Source organism: Perna viridis, chromosome 3 (genome assembly GCF_037379345.1).
Source record: "Perna viridis isolate PV_CMFRI_1.1 ecotype Kerala chromosome 3, ASM3737934v1, whole genome shotgun sequence".
Lineage (NCBI taxonomy): Eukaryota > Metazoa > Mollusca > Bivalvia > Mytilida > Mytilidae > Perna > Perna viridis.
The window spans coordinates 53,212,481-53,230,929 of record NC_142447.1 but is presented as its reverse complement, the minus strand read 5'-3'; the positions used below and the strand labels follow the sequence as shown (position 1 = coordinate 53,230,929).

Below are 18,449 nucleotides of genomic sequence, written 5' to 3'. Positions count from 1 at the left end.
AAATACACGTTACGGTAGTAACCGCAGACCTCACTTCGCTGCCTATTTTAAATTTTGCTCCAGTTTGCCTAAAGATTTCACAAAATTACAATATTTTCAAAAAGTGGTTGATCCCTCCCCCTAGATTTGTCACTGCATATTGTGGCTGGAAAGTGTGGAAGTAGGTCAAGGTGGGACAACTTAAATGACACATCATTACTTGTTTGTTTATTTGCTGGGGTTTAACGTCCGAGCCGCAATATTTCAGCTATATTCAGACGATGAACATGATATAGATGATAAAATGAACATGAAATGATTAAATGAAAAAAAAGGATGGGACACAAGGACAGGAGGGTCGACAAACCTTGATTGCCACTAGAAATAGGGGGGATGGGTAAAGTCGGGCAATATAGCCTCCTGTGGCGGAGCGCAAAGATTCCTACTCCTATCGAATACCACAGCAGGGTTCTTTAACGTGCGAGGAACGTGACATCTTTCCCAACACGGTGCACCACTATGGTTTGCGGCCAGGTTTTCCGTATTAAAGCCTGACAACTCAAGCATGTAACACGCCAGGGGTACCCCATTCCACCACCTGGGGCACACATCCCAGTTGCTCTGTGGGCAGAGCGCCTAGCCTCCGGCTAGGTTTCTGAGCACTATTTAGTCGCCTTTTACGACAAGCTTAGCGCTGCTGCAGGCCTATTCTTTTGACACCCGGACCTGCACGGGACGACACATCATTACAATCAGACTATTATACTTGAAGGGAGAGGCCACCTTTGTATTAACTTCGGCTCTTATGATAAATCATACCCACGTAAACAAAAGAAATAACCTTTAATTATGCAAAATACGCTTTTATAATGTGCTTAAGGCTACGCAAAGTTCGAAATCTTTGAAATATATGTAAATAGTCATCTTGCAGAGCTCTCCTTTCTGAAGGAAGAGCATAAGCAGGCTTTATTGATTTTAACCGATAGCTTCCGATTGGCTCGTGACGTCACTAAGTCGGTTTGGTACTGAAACAAGTACTGCAAATAATATGTAAACAAAGAATATTCCGTAAATATTTCTACGATCCTGTTTATCTAATCACCAAAACATGTTGTCTTGTCAAGCTTACAATTGCTGGAATGATAAAAGAGAATATTCTAAAAGTTTTTGATCGGCAACACAAACATTCTTTGGAAGTAGATTTTCCTATGACATACTAGTCTTCCGACAGCAAATTCCGTTTTTCGTCAATGTTGTCTGACATTGCTTACATGTTGTGCCGCAGTCTCTTCTTCTGTTTATTTTGGGTTGAAATTATAGGGGAGAAGTCCCAAATTTGAGATTTCTTCGGAAATCGTAATCAATTACCTATTTACATTCACTGTACAAACCGACTTCGTGACGTCACAACTCAACCTATCATGGTGGCGCCCATAGACGCGGGAAATTAAAATTGCCTAATTTTAAATCGCGATTAAATTAATTAAAAAAAAGAAGAAAATGATTTTGTTTCAATTTAATTTTCATGAACATTTAAAAGATAGTTTCGATATTTATGACTTGCACAATAAAATGGTCTTCTCCTTTAATATTGTCGTTCTGTCAAATGTTAAAAAAATAGCAGATTTATAGTCGGTCATTAATAATATAAAAGCAGATTTGACCAAGTGTAGGAGAATATGTTATATAATTTATCTTTCAAATGTTATAAAAACATTCTAGAACGCACGTGCACGCTTTGTTAGTAATGCTAAAGAACGTGTACACCAAAATAAAATTAAAACTTCAATACATTCCTCTTTCGCACGAAAAACAGAAATTTACCTGTGATGCCTCTAGAATTAACCAACAAGGGGATAAAAAAAATTGTATTTGCGATCGTCGATATATGTTTAAATGGTAAACGGAAAAAAAAGTCACAGGTAAAAAAGTCTCAATTTTGGTAGGAAAAAAAGTCACAGGAAATAAAATCACAAGAAAAAAAGTCACAGGAAAAAAGTCACAATTATATGTCAATTATATGTAAAACAAACAAATTTCACTACAGATCATGTCTGGGTATTGTCATCATTGAAAAAAAATATGAAAAAAGTAACCAAAAAATAAAAAAAATAGAGATAGAATTTCCAACGAAATATATTTTTGACTTGCACAATAACAAAGTCTTCTCCTTTAAATATATCTCCATTGTAGTGCATCTATCAAATATGTCTGTGAATATGACAACTAAAATATTCACAGATATATTTGACAGATGCACTACAATGGAGATACAGTATTATATATTTGAACATATGTCGTCGACGATCTTGATTAGATTGAATTTAACGTCTGCACATGCAAAAACAAATTGAGCTGGCAAACATGGAACTGAAATTATCGTTATATCCAATCTTATCTGCGTAAAAAGTCGGAAAAAGATTCGAGAGAATTATGGAAAATTCTTAAGCGTCTAGATAAAGCTCAAAACAAAACGTGAATATTACTATCGAACTGCTTTATGCTTACTTTAAAAAGCTCAATGAAAATGGTGAATTTGAAAAGATGAATTAGATGATTTTGATATAAATGATGTATTTGACAATATAGAAAATGACGAAAAATTTATGAGAATTTTAAACAGCGATATCTCTGAAGAGGAAATTATTGCAGCAGTGAAAAATCTTGAAAACAATAAGGCATCTGGTGACGATGAAGCTGTTAATGAAAATATTAAAAATACTATTACACAATTTTGGCCTATACATGTTAAGCTGTTTAATCTTGTGTTTGATTCTGGAAATATTCGTTTAGCATGGCTTACGGGTGTTATCAAGCCTATACACAAAAACAAAGGTGACCCGAATAATTTATATATAATTATAGAGCCATCAGTTTGACATCAAATTTCGGAAAAGTATATACTTCTGTTTTGAACGCAAGGCTCAATAAATTGTCGGATGAATTTGGACTGATCATTGACGCTCAAGGCGGGTTCAGAAAGGGCTACTCTATATAAGATAATATGTTCATTTTACATTCGCTTATTTCTATATATTTATCTTCCGGAAGAAAGTTAATCTGCACATTTATCGATTTTCGGAAGGTGTTCGACACAGTGTGGAGACTTGGGTTATGGCAAAAATTAGCGAAAAGTGAAATTGTTGGAAGAATATTTAAATCTATCATAAACCTATACACAAATATTAAGTCTTGCGTGGAAGATGGTAATTTGCGAACATATTTTTTCCATGTGAGTTAGGTGTGAGGCAGGGAGAAAAGTTATCGCCCTTTCTCTTTGCCTTGTACATAAACGATCTTGAAGACTTTCTGATCTCTAAGTCAGTAAATTATTTGACTTTTTTAAGTCACAAATATTTGAATCATCTTCATGTTTATATTAAATTGTTTATTTAACTGTACGCAGATGACACTGTTTTATTTTCTGAGTCTGTTGATGAAATGCGTGATACTGAAACATTTTGAAGAATATTGTAACGAGTGAAAACTTAGCGCTAATGTTTCAAAGACAAAGCTTGTTATTTTTTCGAATAGAACGTTTAAGCGGGAAATCTCTGTAAAATTATTCAATCAAGAGATTGAAATTCAGGACTGCTACACTTATTTGGGTCTTCTATTCCACTTCAGTGGGAATTTCTTCCAAGCTCGAAAGAGATTGGTAGAACAGGCCCAAAAAGCTTTATACGTTTTATGTAATTAAAATTCAGAATATAACAATTCCAGTTGATCTTTAGCTAAAACTATTTGATTCTCTAATGGTTCTTATACTCACTTACATTACAGAAATTCGGGGTTTCGAAAACAAGGCTATTCTTGAAAAGGTTCATTTACAGTTTTGTAAACGTATTCTAGGTTTACGATCATCCACGCCAAACGTCATAGTGTATGGTGAATTAGGTAGATATTTACTCGAACTTGGTATTAAATTAAAGATGCTAAATATTTGGTGTAAATTTGTACAAAATGATAAGAAACTATCTGGGAAATTGTATCAATTAACTTGACAGCTACATGAAAATGGAAACTGTAAATCAAAATGGTTATCTTTTATTAATTCATTTTTTATCAATTTTGATCGAAGATCAGACAGAATTGATATAGCAGTCACCAGAGCCTTTAGATTTGTAAAGCCTGATAGCATCTGCAATTATGTTACACTGCCGCAGTAAAATAGTCCCATTGGCATGCCCCATATACATGTAGGTTCCAATGCAGTTAATTAGATCTATTTTGTACGTATTTCTAGTATATTTAATTTACTTCTATGTTATTTACGCCAATAAACAAACACAATAAACAACTTTTACTGCGAACTCAATATGCTGATTAATTAGAATTGTACAATTGTATTAACAACAATCCAATTAAAAATAGTTGATTCTAATCATTTAGTACCTATTTATTTCTATGCAATCAGTCGTCACTGTCGATATATTCAAGTTGTCTATATATTTTTCGACGCATAATATAGATAGAAATGAAAACCTGCGAGGTTATATATAGTCGGAATGCTAAAGCTGTCTTCTGATATTTTATACAGGCCCTAACGGATCCAATATTTACAAAAAGTGGGCAGTAGATCCGATCAAGAAACTTATATAAAGAAAGGGGTGCCATGCTATCATTTGCCACATTTTTTTTTGCCAAATGTTTTACAAAAGAGTAACATAACTACCCCTCCCCACCGAAACCACCCGATGTATCACTCACTGTATCGTGTATTTTTATTACGGATACCGCCTCATGACATCGGAAATCCGGAGATGACAAGTAAAAATAAAATTTTGCTTAGACGATATCATAGGAATTTCGATAATGCATTTCATGGGAATGGTGTCAGTCTGTAGTCTGGTGATATTGCTTTTTATAATTATCATTCTATTGGGCTATTTTGGTCTTGTATAAAGATAATAGTGCTGCAAGTTCAAATTTCAAGACTGAGTTAACTTGAGTCATACTTACTTTGACTAAATCGCGCACGGTGGGCCCCTATCTGTAAGTTACGTAGATGCAACATAAAATTTCCGATCGATACCGGCAGATGGCGGAATATTCCGAGAAATGATATAATTGTAATTTATGTATGACTGGTCTTGGGAACGAATTCCATTATATTTGTCTTTGCACTCATGATATTGTAAATTTACGGAAAAAAATTGTTCCCGAATGTTACTATATTTATCCGCACATTACTAAATTGTATACAGTGTTGAAATATTGTAATACTAATGTACTCAACAGATTGTCTCTATTCATTCAGAAAATTGAAAAGTTAATAAGTCGGTAGCATCATATTTACACTTTATTTATTTACACCTACGTGTTCATTATTATGATAAATGTATTCAAATTACCTCGACTTTGTTACTGTATTTATGTTGTTAATGTCGCACTCGATTTGTATGCTACATTTTTGTATCCTTGTATTTATAAATATCTGTATTTAGCTCCTGTTACGCAGTAATTGCGGCTGTGAGTTTAACTAATAAACAGTTGAAACAATAAAAATCGAAGATAGAAACGGCCTGCTACGTACATTGATAAAGAGGTCTCAGTATGAGGGCTTGTTCCCAGATAAGTGTTGAAATATAGTTCTATATTTTGCACAGTAGTATGTTTATTCCAGATTGGTGTTGACAGGGAGTTCTATATTATGCCAATGGTTTGGTACGAATTAGATAGCTGGTATCTGAATGAAAGTATAGCATTGGCGATGCAAACTGGGAAAGACGTGGATAGGACAGTTCCCGAGTTCAGAGATGTGAACGCAATGAGAGGTACGGCATAATTTTTTAATTTTATAATCAGATTATTGCTGCTTTCTAACTAAACACAAACACACACAAATGCAAATAAAATTTAAAAAATCACTTCTTTTTCTATGTTTAAATTGATCAGGCGTCCTATTACATTCCCGGTTGCTAATCCAAGCATCGAGCAATGATCTACCCCATCTGATCTTTGAACGTAATTTCTTACTTTTCTATATTGTTCATTTGATTTAACCTTGGTTTCCTTGATTACTATTTAACAGCCATTTGTTTATTGGTCAATCAAACCTTTTCGTTTCTACCTTGATCAATAATGCTCGCTTAAGTTATTAGAATCAGTGAAGAATTGTTAGTAAGAAAACGTTTTTGGAAACAACATGAATTTCAAACGTTAAGAAACAATATTGTAAGTACACTTGAATATAACTTTATAGTCATCAATTTCTAACATGAATAGAGTCCTCTGGTTGTCTTTTTGCGACATACAAATAATTGTCTCTTTTTGGTTAACATTGTGCTAGTTTAAATTTGAAAGTCAAGTAAGTGACACAAATAATTTGAATAGAGGAAACAACTATGTAACTACATTTTTTTTCTAATTTACTTCATTTTAGCTTTTAATGGCCTTTCATTTGGAAACTTGAAGGGTTTGGACATGTGTACTGGAGACAGAGTTTCATGGCATATCTTTAGCTTTGGTGAACGTTTTGAACTTCATGCCTCGATATTTGAAGGAAATAATCTGTTTTATGAAGGCAGAAGAGTTGATCATCTGGTAGTTCGTGCTGGCACGGCAGAAACCGCAGTAATGATTCCAGATAATAAAGGTTTGAATGATAAGATCCGGAATAAATATATAAAATCTATATACATATTGGAAATAGTTGATTGGGACCGGTTCAACAGAAAGTAATAAGTAATATATTCTGAATAGCTATGTTAAATAAGTTGTGACTTTTCTACAAGATTCATATACATTGGTTCAGGAGTGAAACGCATTTTTAATGATGAACGTATATTATTTATTTATTAGTTAGGTCTCATACGAAATCTATTCGGAAGTATGACAAAAGTAATACATTAAACCAAAAAGAAGACTTCAAATTGCAATACAAACATTTGAAAACTATTAAAGATAATGAATTATGATAGTACTCTATGTTATTAATTAATAATCCTTCGCCAAAAAATGTAGGTACATGGCTACTTCATAGCGGTCAATTAGATGCTCAGACTGATGGAATGGTGACCACCTATAATGTCCGGAATTGCCGACCAATGTTAACTCTGCCAACATCTATAATACCAATAAGGAGAACTGTAAGGACATACTTTATCGCTGCCGTAGACATAGATTGGGATTATTTACCAAGAAATAAAATACACCCTATGACACGCACTGATATTAGGGAAACAGATACGTAAGTAGTTACTACTATGTAGAACTCGTCAATGGCGGTTAAAACAAAATAGGCAGAGCAGAGGTAAATTAACAGAAGGACAGACAGACATAAGATTGATTTTCATAGAAAAAAAACATCCTTAAATTTATCAGTATGTTAAACTCTTTTAGCATTCAAATATTTAGATATCAGTTATTTACCCACTATTGAAGCTATAGATCATGTTACCCCTACAACGTAAGAGGTTGGAATTCTGTTCCTCCAAACCTCAACCTCTTACTTCCGAGCGCCATATTGCATAACGCTCGTTCCGACGTTCTTTAAAATCGGCTGAATTATAGTAAACTACTTACCATTTATAACGTTTTATACAGTTTCTTTACCATAACACGGAAGAAGGTGACTAAACTGAGGAAAAACAAATCTGATGGGAAAATCCAGCGATCCTGGAAATCCTTTGTAAATGCAGATAATATGAACATCGTATTTGGTTTTTAACTTTTTGAGTGTGTAATTCCGGTTGATAAAATTACTGATTTTACTGATTTTGCGAAGCGAACATATCAAAATAACCAACGAATTGCCTTTACCAACTTAAAGTTCGTTTTGTCAAAAATATATTGTATTCCGTAAAATGAATGACCTAATTCAAAATTGGTGGCCATTTTGATTACTGTCTTCATTACAAATGTTTTCTAGATATTTAAAAAATATTTAGGATTTTTATCTTTCTATTTCTGGTAAGTTAAACTTCTTTTATATAAATTAAAGACTTAAAATATTTTAAAACACAAGTTTAGCTAATTCACATTTGCGGTGGCTTTCAACGTGTCGGATGCTAGAGGTTAGGATGGCACCAAGTCAGGAAATAGCTTGCCAAACAACCTCTAGCATTGCTGGAGTATAGCCATGTCTGACCTTCTATTAGATATCGACGAAATAGGAAAACATTTTGGCCCATACATTATTACAGAGGCTATCGGAGCTACAATGATTTGTTTATCGTGTTGAACTTCAACAACAAAGCTATGTTTCCATTTAAACCACGAACACGGAATTTTCACCATGAATAAAGATTTGTCCGAAATCTTGTATTTTCCATCTGTTTCTCTGTGTAATTTGTTTTACACTTCTTAAGACCTTTAGGTTTCCCGCATGCACGATACCCAAACGCACAATAAACGCTCACCAAACGCACGATAAAAAACTATCGACAAATATTAGTTTGAATCAGAAATTTGATGTTGGTAAATTACAAGACTCAAAAATCCATCATGAGTTCAAATTGGAGGTTAAAAGAACAGGTTCCAACTGTTAGGAAATTTAACCATTGATGAAGCATCTGAAATACCAGTAAATGATAAATAGCAGCAAGTCCATACCATCCACTCTGATGTAAGCAAAAAGTATTAGGATTCAAGAGACAAGTGCACAAAAAATGGATAACACCTGAAACTTGGAAACTAATTGATGAAAGAAAAGAATTAAATAATAAGATATGTCAAACACATTCTGAAAGCTAAAATAAAGGTTCAGGGATAAATATTCAGAATGTAATAATAAGATTAAGACAGCAACTCGTAAGAACAAAGAGACTATATGGAGAACCTAGCAATAGAAGCATTAAGTGCAGCCACAAATCATAGAATGGATCTAATTTATCAAGTAACAAAAAGTGGTAAAAGGTCACAAATAAACATGCCAATTAAGGACAAAAAACAACAATATACTAACCACTGAACAAGAACAACAGCTCAGATGGAAAGAACACTTTCAAGAGGTTTTGAACAGGAAAGATCCTAATGAACTTGCCAATATCTCTGAAGCAATTGTGGACTTAGAAGTAGACCCTGATCCACCTTCGAAGCAGGAAATTCAGAAAGCTGTAAAAAAATTTGAAAAACAGAAAGGCTTCTGGTGTTGACAAATTAAATGCTGAACTCTTTAAGACAGACCCAGTTCTAGCTGCAGATATTTTACATACAGTTATCTACATCATATGGGAAAATGAACAAATACCTGATAGCTGGTCTGAGGGTAATATCATAAAAAATCTCAAAATCAGGAGACCTGACAAATTGCAACAAGCGGAGAGGCATAACCTTACTTTCCATCTCAAGTAAGATATCCCGTAGAATCCTAATATCAATAATCACAGAGGCAGTGGATAAAACACTACGAAAAGAACAGGCTGTTTTTAGAAAAGGCAGAGGGTGTATAGACCACATATTTGTTGTTAGAAAAATCATAGAACAATGCCATGAATGGCAAAAAAAGTTGCTGGTCAATTTTGTAGATTTCGACAAAGCCTTTGATAGCTTGCATAGAAATAGTTTATGGGAAATTCTCAGAAATTATGGTGTACCCAATAAGATTGTACAACTCATTAAGATGTTCTACAATAACTTCTCATGTACCACCAACTCTGAAGCTTACACAAGATTCCAGGTAAAGCCAGGGGTAAGACAAGGATGTGTTATGTCATCCGTTCTATTTATTATTGCCATTGATTGGGTAATGAGAACAAACCTTTCAGAGAACAACAGTACTGGCTTGAGATGGACATTATGTACCATACTAGAAAATATGAATTATACTATCGCATACAGAAGATCACGTGCAAAAAAGACGCAAAAATCAGAAAAAAATGCTAGAATGATTGGACTTCAGATCAATGCCAAAAAGACAAAGTTAATGTGCCTAAACACAGAAAGACCACCAGTAATATCAGATGGAAAACGACTAGAACAGATAGACTCATTTAACTACCTAGGGATTCTGGTAACAATAGAAGTTTGGGCTGAAAATGACATTAAGATCAGAATAGCAAAAGCAAAGTCAGCATTTATTAGATTAGGCAACATCTGTAAATCAACAGCATTTTCTTTATCAACAAAACATGAATAATTCAATAGCTGTGTACTGTCTGTGCTGCTGTATGGCTCCGAGTGCTGAAGAATGACAGAAATAGACATCAACAAACTTTCTGTATCCCATAACAACTGCCTAAGGAAGATAGAGAAAATTTTCAGGCCAGAAAAAATCACCAACAAAGACCTATTCACAATAACAAACGCCAAAGACATAGAGACCTTACTAGTGCAAAAAAGATGGAGATAGCAAGGTCATATTCTTTGCAGAACATCAGACAACATGATCAAGGTAGGCCTTAGATGGACACCTGAAGGAAAGAGAAAGAGAGGTAGACCAAAACCAATATAACGACGAACAATAGAAAATAAAATTAAAGACAGGATTCACCTGCGGTACTATTGAAAGAAAAGCAAACGACCGAGAAGAGTGGAAAAAACTTCGCCCTTGCCCTTTGTGCCAATAGGCATAGCAAGGACTAAGTAAGTAAGTAAACGCACTATAAACGAATGACTACTAAGGTTTTTTTTACTTTCTTGACTACTCTTACGAGTTTCGCACGGACGGCCCAATTATGAGGGCTTTATTATAAAGTAATTTTAATTTTTTGCAATATTTAAAAAAAAGAAAAACAATAAATAGGAAATAGTTAAATAATTTAGTAAAATAAAATGAATAAGAAAAAAAAGAATGAATTAAATATTTTCATATAAATTTGATAATAACGAATTAATTCATATTTTTAAACTCCATATGTAACAGTGAAACATGAAATAAGTACGTTAATTAAAAAATAATAAATAATGTAATAATAAAGGTGATTTGAGAAAGAAAAAATTGTGAATTACAATTAAGGTTTAAAAATTATTGAGGAAAAACAAAAATTGAAATGGCAGAAGACAAAGCAGACCACAGCTGGACATACGACCTGACCCGGAAAGAGAGCGTGAAATTTTGATTTGCCAAAAGGTGTATGGATTTTGGAGTCGAATGGGTGTGGTTTGTTGTATTGCCAAAGGTGAACTGTAAACTTGGAAATATGTAGCGTTAGCATTTTGAGAATATAAAGGTGTATGCAACTTAAAGAACCAAAGTTATATATTAAAGCCAAATAGTGTATGCTAATTTAGTTTTCCTTTCCTCTTTCGTCTACCCCCGACTTGACTTTTTATGAGCAACTCGGCGGGTGTTTCTAGAAAAAGCAGCGGACGCTTACCCTACCGGTGCACTTGGTCCATGCTCCCAGTTTTTAGTGGAGTCCAAGTTGCTCATTTTCTTTTGTTACTTTATATGTATGATTTTAGTTACTTTATGTTCTTTGTTGTGTATGTCTGTTTTCCATGTCTGGTGTTTGCCCCTGGATTACATTCTTTTGATTACCGCTATAACCTTGGTTTCCCTGATTACTCTTTCAAATGGGTACATTTAGGAATATATTTTATAAAGTGGGAAAACGTTTGAAATGATACCTTTTACGGCAAACCAAGATTTCTTTAGATATGATATTAAAATTGAAATATGAAATGATCTGTCATGAGACAGTACGGCTAACCAATAACATTGCCAGTTTTATTACTCCTTAACCTTTTAGAGTTAAAAAAATATACCTTTTCTATAATTCCTTATAAGACTTTAAGCTTTCTGTTTTCATTTTGTTGCTTTGTTCAGCATATGACTCTATCCAGCATTGAACTACGTTTAGCATATAAGTTTGTCCCTTCGTGCAGAAGTATAAATATTTTTATGACATTAATTTGCAACATTAGTTGACTCAAGCTGTGCGTGGCAATGCTCTTTTATCAATATAAGTCATCATAATTTGATACTTGGTAACCTTATTGAATATTATCATGATTTTAGCCTTAATGATTAATTATCCAAAAAATAAATTTCAATGCCTTACCCTACTATCATTAAAATATTAAAAAAAGCTGCACGCTGAACTTTTCTGAATATTTGTTTATTGATTTGCATATGAATAGTCCATATATTAACGTCAGTTTTGTACAAAAATTGAATTATGAACTTTTTGCAAAATAAGCCAATAGCTGAAAATTACCCCCTTTTTCGTTATTTTGGTAAATTAAAAGCCTAGCATCTCTTCCACAAAATGGAAAGAATGAAATTCGATATTAAATCTGGTATCTTAATCCTTTTAAAGTGTATTTGACATAATATTCAGTTATTTATTTAAATATATTGTCAAAGTGACCCTAAAATACCAGATATGGTTCAGTTTGGCCAATGATTCAGATGCCAAAAATAGCAAAGTTTTTGTCTTCATTGTTCAAAATCTGCACGGTGAATTTTCTTTAAAAATTCACAAATGATGAGCCTCTGTGTAATATCATGTACAAATTTAAAGAAACTTTGCAAAATTTTGGGGTACCCAGGTCTGCTACCTTAAACGAATGCTTCTATTGTGGGTTTATCGTGCGTTTAAATGAACGCATAACGATGTGTAAACGCACGATAAACGATGCACGAACGCTAAAATTGGAAACGTGAACGTTTCAAGGAGTGCATTTATAATGCTATTTTTCTGTTTTCGTGGTCTAGTGTTTATCCCTGGATATATATATATCCTGTTTTCTGTTCTTATTATGGTCTCTTTGCTGTTATTTCGAATGCACAAATGAAAAAATCCCAAAACGATACCTTGTCTGATGCTTTTTTTGTAGGCCTGGCAACCTGTATATAAGAGACGATGATATGTTCATTGGACCACGATACAAAAAAGCTGTATACCGCGAGTTTATTGATGCTTCATTCACTCGAATGAAACCAAGAGGTCAACGAGATATTCATTTAGGTATTTTAGGGCCTTTCGTCAGATTGGAAGTCGGGGACATATTAGAAGTAGTTTATAGAAATATGGCATCATTTAACAACTCTATTACATTCAAAGGCTTGTTTATAGACAATATGCAATACGCCGAAACGAAAATAGGTATTCCACCAGGAGGCATAAAGGTATATCGTTGGCAAGTTCCAGCGAGGTCGGGACCAGGCTCACAAGAGCCCAATTGTATCGGTTCAAATTATAATTCACCAATTTATCCTAGGAGGGACGTTGCATCAGGGCTAGTTGGTCCGTTGATTATATGTCGGAAAGGAATTTTAGATCACCGAGGAAACAGACGCGATAATGTTGACAGAGAATTTGCTTTAGGATTTATCATATTCAATGAAGCAAACAGTCATTACTTTGATGAAAATGTAAGAGAACGGGCACCTGCTAGAATTAATAGAATGGACTCAATCTTCAGGGAATCAAACTTGAAATACACGATGAACGGATATTTATTTCAAAACATTCAAGGTTTAGTTATGACGGAAGGTGAAACTATTGCCTGGTACATCTTTTCGTTTGGGTCAATATTAGGAGAGCATACCGGCCATTTCCATGGCCTTACCTTTGTCCGAAAAACAAACATGGTCATAAGGGATGATGTTGTTGGAGTTGTTCCTGGATCATTCGAAACAGTTGAGATGTTCGCTGATAATCCGGGCACTTGGCTTTTACATTGTCACGTAGGACTTCATATGTCTGCTGGAATGAACGGTGTTTACAAGGTTTTATCAAGAAACAGGGGAGACCCTAACCAAACAATTCGTCGTAGAGTTTATGAGGTTGTGTATAATCGTTTTGATATGCGCTATAACAAGATAAAACAAATACGAACAACTTATTGAAAAACCAGGGGTTTACAAATCAAAATGCAAAAAAAAAAATTTAAGTTAGCCATTCATTCCGATAACTTGACAGAATATATTCAAGACGTGATAGGTGATTACAGTAAACCACCGGTAGTAATAACAGATTTTCATATTGTTTTGGTGTCTAAACTGAATTATTCCTCTTTGCATGTAGTAAAATATTAATAGTAATAAATTGATAAATATGACACATAAAATGCACTAGGAATTTTTCAATAATTCATGCCATACTTGCCACAACCCCACTCAGCGGTGGTTAAATACCCGTCCGGTCGTATTCCGTTTCAATTATTTCGACTCCCAATGAATGTTTTATTTATTTTGGTATGGATTTTATTTAGATGTGACATTCGTTGTAAACGATTTAGGTTTTTAAACTTCTAGTTTCGTGGAATTGTAATACAAATGGGGGTATTCTTATCACGACAACGCATACAACTTAGTGTTTTTCTTCGGGAAATGATATAATTACTCCAATATCAGCCCGTAGGCTGTACTTAATGGCAACATAAGCACTAAACTTTAATCATTTTTAAGACACTGTAATGCGTTGTAGAGTAATCAAAGTAACCAAGATTCTAGCAAAAATCAAAAGAATGTAATCCAGGCCAGGGACAAAGACCAGATATGGAAAACAGACACACACAACATAGAAACATAGAACAAAATAACAAAAGTACATACAAAGAAACAAAAGTAAATGAGCAACTCGGACCCTCACTGGAAGCATGGACTAAATGCACCTGTAGGGTGATTGTCTTCTGCTTTTCTAGAGACGTTCGCCTATTTGCTTATAAAAAGGCGAGTCCAGGGTAGACGAAAGAGGATGGTAAAACTATGACACGTTAAACAAATCAATTTTCATGGTGCAAATGGATACACCGTAACGATTCACAAGTTCATGATGACGACCATAAAACTTCTGAAGTGATGACTTCAGTCTTGTAGCACATAACTCTGTTCCAGAAGCCTGATTCAAAGAATTTTGGCGCGATACAAAGTCTGCGTAGTTACGGCAAGCTCTGTCATAACGTATGAATTATGATATTAAAACTCCACCCGCAGGTTCTGTGCTGAAAGGATGTTGCTACGAATGAAAAGAAAGTTGATAATACGGAATGAAAAGCCATCGCATTTGTCTTATAGTTTGGTCAATAGTTTCCCTTTATCAACGATCTCTAAGTGTAAGTGAAGATATGAGGTTGACTTAACAGTGTCTGTAGTATCATTTATCCCAATTTCTTTTGGGTAGATCAATGTATCAGATCCCCGAAACAAGGATTGTTTAACGATTATGCGTCATCTTTACAGCGGAAACTGAGATTAAAGGATCTAGTTACATGATGTTACTTCTTTTGGATCAGATCAGCTATAAAGCCTGCCGCATAAGTGTGAAGTAATAGGTCAGCAAGTAGAGGAGCACAATTTGTTCCCATTAGAATGTCGATCGTTTGTTTAAAAACGCCTCCACCACACTGGACAAATATGTTGTCGATTAAAAATTCCAGCATTTAAAAAAACATCTTCGGTATATTTGGAAGATAAAATTTTTAACAAAGTATGAGAAGTCTCTACCAAGAACTACATATGTGTATCTAGGTGTACCGTCTATTTTGGAGTAACACGTAACAACGATGTATGTTTTTTGAGTAGGGATTTTAACTGAGTATGGGGAATAGAAATATAAAGAGTTAAAAAATCATAGGATTTAATGCTATTGTATTCTGATAGTAGCCTTTTTCAGTACCCACATGGATTCTTGTGCAGTTGAGCAATCCAGTACATAAATTGCAGATCAAAATCATCGTCTTTGGTAGAGAGACCAAAAGAGGATAGCACAGATTTATGGTTTTCCACTATTCTGTTTTGGCGAGTGTTGTATTAATTTCTACGTCCACCTTTGATAATAAACATTGGATGTAAAACGTTTTGCAGACAAAAACAATGTGTTTTGGGCTTTGTCTGCTGGTACGACAACATATTTGTCATGTATAGTAGATATTTTTTTTTCTTACATTGGAAACTGATGTAGCATTGACACTCATCGACGTACTTAAAACCTTTATACGTTCCAAAATTAGAGACCTCACAGCCTTTACCCACTCTGACAGAGAATGAATGTCTTTTTGTTCTCGTTTTATCCGTTTTCACCCGTAGTCATCCACGGCATCCGTAGGAACTTTAAAGTTATAATTCCAAATTATGGAGCGTGGCTCACGGTACTTGGGACCTTTAGACAGGACCTAACTGAGAAATCCGTTTTCACTGATTTTTAAATCTCCTGTAATGATGTAATGACGTAACTGGAAGGACCATATTTGAATGGATAGTTTTCGCAAGAACAGTCAGGTGGTTAAGCCTTGAAGTCCTCAATCTTCAGATCCTATAATATCCTTTTATAATTGAAAATTTTGGATGCAATAGATGAAGTATAGGAATATGAAATAATTGGAATTAATTTGTCTTTGAAATATGGGGGAATTATGTTCGTGACGTTTTACTGATGGAAGATGTTAGCCAAATCAATTGCATCTATACCTTTGTTGCCAAACGGTAGTGAAAGAAATGAACGTTTGTTTTCATCTCGACCGTTTACACAAACTGGTTTAAAGATTCGATATGGAAACCAAAATATCAAAAATGATGGCCACAAGTCTGTATAATGGTGATGTACATGTAGGTGGTTCAGAAACAGGAGTGTTAAGACTCGTTTTGTAAAGGGAGTGTAGTAGATTAAGAGGTATAGTCTGGAGACTTTAGAGTTACGTTTCAATGTGATGAAGTCCAAGAGGTTTTTCTATGAAAGGAAAAAGACCATTTATGGAGACATCATGCATCTTAGGTGATATATAGTGGCGATGACCATGACTCCTTTTCCATCTTAGATTTTTGTCAAATAAGTTCATCACATTTTTGTTTTTGTTATATTTACTTAAAAGGTTTCCTATACTTTTGATGTTGTCATTGAACCCGTAAGGTATTTTATTACATATTTTGCGTATCCAGTATTCCTCTCTGTCCATACGGTAGCTTTTACTTAGGATAGAACTGTTCGTTGGATGGTATATGTTTTCAAGAATATGAACTTTCATAGAGAGGATTGAATGATCCTGTTGATTATTATGTTGATAAAATATCGGGAATTAACAATTGGGATTTCTTTTATCGTGCATACATGTATGTGGCATTTACGGCTATATTGCACTGCTAAAATGTGACTTATGGGTCCGCATCAGTTTCCCTTCCAGTAGGCGCTATGTATTGGGTCAGTTTTAATCAGTTTATATTTAGGAGAGATAACTTTACGAAAGGGGACAGAAATATTCCGAATACCTTGAATTACAATTGTTTACTATCAGATGCATCACGTCAGGCTAAGTATTTAATCAACTACTTTAAGCGTTACGCCCACAAATTTTCAGAGGGATCAGTTATGCGTACGGAACAGTAGAAGGCCATGTTGTACTAGTAGGTGATGGCGTTAGTATGTAGCACGAATTTATCACTTGATACCTAAATTTCTGTTGTATTTTATTTGCACGTGCTTAGTCAGTGAGTTACTCCTTTTAATAAAATGATTGATTGATTGTTGGTGTTTAAGGCCCGAGCAGCAATATCTCAGCTATATCCAAGCGATGAACATGAAATGGATGATAAAATAAACATGAAAAGATGATGAAATGAAAAATGGGATGGGACACAAGGATAATGGGATCGACAAATTTGAATTGCCACTGGAAATAATGAGAGGTGGATAGTGTCGAGCAGTTCAGCCTCCTGTGGCGGAGCCTTATGGTTTCTACTCCCGGGTCCGGGAGAATATCGAGGAACGTGGCATCTTTCCCAACACGTTGCACCACTATCGTGTGCGGTCAGGTTTTCCATATTGTGGCCTGACGACCCCAGCATGGAACATGCCAGGGTTACCCCATTCCACCACGGAATAAAATCGATATTACTTAAGCTTTGATGCGGCTGACAAGTTTGATGAAGACAACCTGCTGACGCCAACAAGAGTTGATGGAACAAGATGGCTTGGGCATCTCTTTCTGGCAGTAACCGATCTAATAATTTCTTATCGCAGCTCATCTTGGTCAGGTATTTTTTTTTAAACATTTTAAATGATTGAGTATTATTAAGAAGCATGCATACATTTGCTTGAATTGATGTTAAAAAATAATAATAAGGAATGAGTTGAAGAATAGTTTCAACTTTGTATATTTGTATTATTTATCAGTTAAAATACTGTACCATATTGAATTTGGTAGGTCAGGGGATGAAAACATTAAGTGAATTGCATTGCCGGTTCAAAAAAATACTTGTCTTGGCATATTTGACCACACTGATTCAATAATCTAGTGCATCAATAATCTAGTTAAAATCAGATTCTTTAACAATTGATATGTAGTTGTGATGTATTATATTTCAGTTGACAGAGCCTATTGAGAGAGTTTCTGCGGACTGGAAGGCTAGAACAGTAACATTTCTAAAACTGTTTTGAAGTCAAATAATATTGTTAATTTCCTACTATTCTTGGTTGCTGTATTGAAGACTCTTAGACATCTATCTCTCACAGGACCGAAAATGTCATACCAGTATTCAGCTCTTTCCTCTACTATGGAGATACTAACAAAATATAAAATAAAGTAACGTTGGGTCCAACATATCATTTATTAAAAATAATGTCTTATTTTGGTACACATTT

At 34.5% G+C, this 18,449-nt stretch overlaps 1 protein-coding gene across 1 annotated transcript in view; it reads left to right on the top strand.

Moving 5' to 3' along the window:
• Positions 1-18,396, top strand: part of LOC148622888 (hephaestin-like) — an 87,375-nt gene extending 68,979 nt beyond the window's left edge. Inside the window, exons 10-13 of the mRNA XM_088574148.1 lie at positions 5,606-5,756; positions 6,365-6,577; positions 6,946-7,171; positions 12,706-18,396. Of these exons, the coding sequence (XP_088430274.1) occupies positions 5,606-5,756; positions 6,365-6,577; positions 6,946-7,171; positions 12,706-13,720 (1,605 nt within the window). The 3' untranslated portion in view covers positions 13,721-18,396. The remainder of the gene's footprint in view (positions 1-5,605; positions 5,757-6,364; positions 6,578-6,945; positions 7,172-12,705) is intronic.
• The last annotated feature ends 53 nt before the right edge of the window (positions 18,397-18,449 follow it).